This window comes from Chaetodon trifascialis, chromosome 11 (assembly GCF_039877785.1).
Source record: "Chaetodon trifascialis isolate fChaTrf1 chromosome 11, fChaTrf1.hap1, whole genome shotgun sequence".
NCBI lineage: Eukaryota > Metazoa > Chordata > Actinopteri > Chaetodontiformes > Chaetodontidae > Chaetodon > Chaetodon trifascialis.
The window spans coordinates 27,024,064-27,029,544 of NC_092066.1; the positions used below are offsets into that span (position 1 = coordinate 27,024,064).

The window sequence follows — 5,481 nt, forward strand, 5'->3', positions numbered from 1 at the left end:
TTAATCTATCATTTTATAGAATTTTTATATTAAAAAACAACCATTGGACAGTGGAAAAACAAGCTAAATACATTACAAATACATCGAAAATAGCTACATTTAATGCCTCTCTCTTTAAATTAAGGGTATTTAGTATTTTTTTAATGGAGTGGTACCTAGAGTAATTTCCCGTTTATTTATTGTTCTTTCATGTACAATCACTAAGAAATAATGTATAAAAATGCTAAAAATGCATTACATGAACAATGAATGTCTGCCCATTCACAGTATTAATTTGTCATTTTAATGAATTACGAGATTTAAATATGTTTATTGGACAGTAGAAAAAAAGCAGAATATATTAAAAATACATCAAAAATAGCAATATTTAAGGTGAATCCCTGTAAATTAAGAGTATTTAGTAGTCATTTCATGAAACTGTTTTGTCCATCTACACTGATTTGCTGCATTATTGTGGTTTCCCCAAGTACAAAAACAATGACACAATGTATAAACAAAATATGCACCTTTAATCAAATAGGAATTTCTGCACATTTACAGTATTAGTTATTTTAAACAATTGGACAATGGAAAATTAAACACTGTACATCAAAATACATCAATATGTACATTTAAGGATAATATCTGTAAAAACTTCACTTTAGTATTTTTAACCCTGGGCCCAAATGACATGTTTTCAGTCACAATCCGATCAGCTTTCAGCAGCGGCTCCTGTGCTCAACAAGTAAGTTACATTGACTAGACCTCCATATACAGGGCAAAACTGGAAACACCCTTCATCTATAGGTAACATCAGCATAAGAACTACCTACCTACCTACAAAACAATTTAATTAAAATAATAAACACGTACTCGGGAGTTTTTTTGAGTTTGGCCCATGTTCCACTTGACAACATCGAGAGGGTGGACTTTAAGTCCTATACTACAGCCAGCCACCAGGGGGGTGATTGAGATGTTTTGACTTCACTTCACAGCTGTCATGCTGTCCATCATACTGTATTACTATTGTGTGTACTATTACCATGTACTACCATGTACTATTCATACAAAGCATGTTAGATTGATTATGTAGTGATCCAGCTGCATAGTATGTGGATTATGTCAATTCAATTTCAATTTTATTTGTATAGCGCCAAATCACAACAGAAGTTGTCTCTGGACACTTTCCATATAGAGCTGGTACAGACCAAGCTCTTTTATCTACAAAGAAACCAACAATTCCCCCATGAGCAAGCACTTGGCGACAGTGGCGAGGAAAAACTTCCTTTTAACAGGCAGAAACCTCGAGCAGAACCAGACTCTGGGTGGGCGGCCATCTGCCTCGACCGGTTGGGTGAGAGAGGAAGAGCAAGAGAGGGAGAGTGAGACAGACAGACAGACAGACAGAAATGCAGTCAGAGAGAGAGAGAGAGAGACAGAGACAGAGACAGAGACAGAGAAACAGACATGCAGTCACAGTAACAGTGACAGTGGATGTAATAACAGCAGTAGCAGTTGCAGTGGATGTCAGGCAGGGCCAAGGCAGGAGATGCAGCTGAAATCCACAATCCAGATTCAGCCACTGTCCATGGGAACCTGCAAGACGACAAAGCACAGAGACTCCGGGGAAGGAGCTAAGTTAGTAACACGCCGTGGTAGGACATGAAAGCGTGCGGATGGAGAGGGACAGAAGGACAGAGGAGCTCGGTGTATCTTTGGATGTCCCCCGACAGTCTAATCCTATAGCAGCATAACTAGGGGCTGGTCCAGGACAAGCCTGAGCCAGCCCTAACTATAAGCTTTATCAAAAAAGAAAGTTTTAAGCCTACTCTTAAATGTAGAGACAGTGTCTGCCTCCCGGACAAAGACTGGAAGATGGTTCCACAGGAGAGGAGCTTGATAGCTAAATGCTCTGACTCCTGTTCTGCTTTTTGAGACTTTGGGAACCATAAGTAGACCTGCATTCTGGGAACGCAGTGTTCGAGTGGGGCAATAAGGTACTATGAGCTCTTTAAGATAAGAAGGTGCCTGGCCATTTATGGCTTTGTAAGTAAGGAGGAGAATTTTAAACTCTATTCTAAACTTTACAGGGAGCCAGTGCAGAGTGGCGAGTATTGGAGAAATATGATCTCGCTTCCTGGTTTTTGTCAGAACACGTGCTGCAGCGTTCTGGAGCAACTGGAGAATATTCAGCAACGAATTTGGGCAGCCTGATAGTAAGGAATTGCAATAATCCAGCCTGGAAGTTACGAATGCATGGACTAGTTTTTCTGCATCATTTTGAGACAAAATATGCCTGATTTTTGCGATATTACGTAGGTGAAAAAAGGCAGTCCTTGAAATTTGTTTTACATGGGAGTGAAAGGACATGTCTTGGTCAAAGATGACTCCCAGATTCTTTACAGTGGTGCTGGAGGCCAGCGCAATGCCATCCATAGCTGCTATGTCATCAGAAAGTGACTTTCTAAGATGTTTAGGGCCTACTACTATAACTTCAGTTTTGTCCGAGTTTAGCATCAGAAAATTGCAGGTCATCCAGGTCTTTATGTCATGAAGACATGCTTGTAGTCTAGTTAACTGACTGGTTTCTTCCGGCTTCATTGATAAATATAGCTGGGTATCATCTGCATAGCAATGAAAATTTATTGAGTGCTTCCTGATAATCTTACCTAAAGGAAGCATATATAAGGTGAATAGAATTGATCCAAGCACAGAACCCTGCGGAACTCCATAGCTGACTTTAGTGAGCACAGAGGAGTCACCATTAACGTGTACAAACTGAGAGCGATCTGACACGTAGGATGTAAACCAGCTTAGCGCAGTTCCCTTAATGCCAATGAAATGTTCCAGTGTCTGCAATAGGATGCCATGGTCAATGGTGTCAAATGCAGCACTAAGATCCAATAAGACTAGTACAGAGACAAATCCTTTATCAGATGCAATTAGAAGGTCATTTGTAACTTTAACCAGTGCTGTCTCTGTGCTATGATGCATTCTAAATCCTGACTGGAAATCCTCAAATAAACTATTATTGTTTAGAAAGTCGCACAGCTGATTGGCAACTGCTTTCTCAAGAGTTTTTGAGAGAGAGGGAAGGTTGGATATCGGTCTATAGTTGGCTAAAACCCCTGGATCAAGAGTAGGCTTTTTCAGTAGCGGTTTTATCACAGCTACTTTAAAGGACTGTGGTACGTAGCCTGTTGATAAAGAGAGATTGATCATATCTAATACTGAAGAGTCAATTAGAGGTAATACTTCTTTAAACAGCTTAGTCGGGATAGGATCTAAAATACAGGTAGATGATTTTGATGATGAAATTATTGAAATTAGTTGGTGAAGGTCAACAGGAGTAAAACAGTCTAAAACTGCGACAGACTGAGTAACAGTTTCTACGGTTTCTGTGTTTGAAGACAAAACAGTACCTGTTGACGGCAGGAGCCGATGAATTCTGTGTCTAATAGTTAGAATTTTATCATTAAAGAAGCTCATGAAGTCATTACTGTTCAGAGCTAAAGGAATACATGGTTCAATAGAATTATGGCTCTCTGTCAGCCTGGCTACAGTGCTGAAGAGAAACCTGGGATTGTTCTTATTTTCCTCTATTAGTGCAGAGTAATAGGCTGGACTAAAGGACTAAGGACTAAACTTGATAGAAACTCCGAGAACTCAGCTATAAATTCGGAGTAAGGACCAGGAGAGCGGTATACTACAACAAATAAAAGTGGCTGCACTGTTTTCCATTTCTCATGAGAAAGAGTGAGAACAAGGCTTTCAAATGAGTTATAGTCGAGTTTAGGTTTAGGGTTGATCAAAAGGCTTGAGTCAAAAATGGCTGCAACTCCACCTCCTCTGCCGCTGCCTCGAGGAATGTGGGTATTAATATGGCTCGGAGGAGTAGCTTCATTCAGGCTCACATACTCTTCAGGACACAGCCAGGTTTCAGTCAGACAAAATAAATCAACATTATGGTCTGATATTAACTCATTTACTAGAACAGCTTTAGAGGACAGAGATCTGATGTTAAGGAGTCCACATTTAATTCTCCTATCTTGTTGTACTATTGCAGAGGTTGTTCTAATTTTAATTAGATTCTTATGTTTAACTCCTCTTCTCTGTACTTTTGGTTTACTTAGTTTACGTGGTCGGGGGGCAGACACAGTCTCTATGGAGTGCTGGGTAGGTAATGGAGGCACAGAGAAGCATGTAGGACTGCAGCTCTGCCTCCTGGTATCAACTCTGAGTTGTCAGGGGTTAGGTTCATAAATAAAATCGGTCAGATTTCTAGAGATGAGAGCTGCTCCCTCCAAAGTGGGATGGATGCCGTCTCTCCTAATCAGACCAGGTCTTCCCCAGAAAGTCTGCCAATTATCAATGAAGCCCACACCGTTTGCTGGACACCACCTCGACAGCCAGTGGTTGAACGATGACATGCGGCTAAACATGTCATCACTGGTCAGATTTGGCAGGGGTCCAGAGAAAACTACGGAGTCTGACATTGTTTTAGCATATGTACACACCGATTCCACATTAATTTTAGTGACCTCCGATTGGCGTAACCGGGTGTCATTACCGCCGACGTGAATAACAATCTTACGGTATTTACGCTTATCCTTAGCCAGCAGTTTCAAATTTGATTCGACGTCGCCCGCTCTGGCCCCCGGGAGGCATTTGACTATGGTCGCTGGTGTCGCTAACTTCACATTTCTCAAAATGGAGCTGCCAATAATCAGAGTTGGTTTCTCAGCGGGTGTGTTGCCGAGTGGGAAGAACCTGTTAGAAACATGAAGCGGTTGGAGGTGACCTGTGGGCTTCAGCTTGGGACTATGCTTCCTTCGAACAGTCACCCAGCCTCCCTGGTTTCCCGGCTGCTCGGGAGCTGTCGAGGGACGGCTAGCCGGAGCTGCACTTGGTCGGTCCGCACCGGCTACGGGGGCCTGGCTAACTATAGCTAATGGTTTTGTTTCCATGGTGCGGAGCCGAGCTTCCAATTCACTAAGCCTCGCCTCCAACTCACCAAATAAACTACATTTATTACACGTACCAGTATCACTAAAGGAGGCAGAGGAGTAGCTAAACATGTGACACACCAAGCAGGATGGAGCTGGAGAGGGACAGAGAGAAGCCATCGCTAGCTGCTAGGCTAAGCTGGTATAGCTAGCAGAGCAGACAAGCGCGTAGACAAATAAAATTGACGGTCGCTAAATAAACAGACTTATGGGTGCTTGAGCAGAACTAATGTTACTCTAGAGTGCGGATAAAAGGCCGCAGTAACAAAACACAGAGCAAATTACACTCAGAGGAACAAGAGCGACAAACGCACACTGCTCGTAAGGCAGCAACCGCAAACAGGAAGTGAGACGATACGCTTACCTCAGCACGTCAGCACGTCTGATGTGATGTAAAATTACATTTGAATATAAAAAAGACAAGCTGCCTTTAAAAACATAATAATAATGTAATGTTACTATGGTTAATTATTTCTAATTTTAGGGGTAAATGTTT

At 41.8% G+C, this 5,481-nt stretch overlaps 1 protein-coding gene across 1 annotated transcript; it reads right to left on the minus strand.

Annotated features, from left to right (window-relative positions):
• Nucleotides 1-4,247: 4,247 nt before the first annotated feature.
• Nucleotides 4,248-5,057, minus strand: LOC139338630 (uncharacterized; the record flags this gene model as incomplete). Its single annotated transcript, XM_070973817.1, has 1 exon — nt 4,248-5,057. A coding segment is annotated over exon 1 (810 nt), but the record flags the coding sequence as incomplete, so codon positions are not given.
• Between the last annotated feature and the right edge of the window lie 424 nt (nt 5,058-5,481).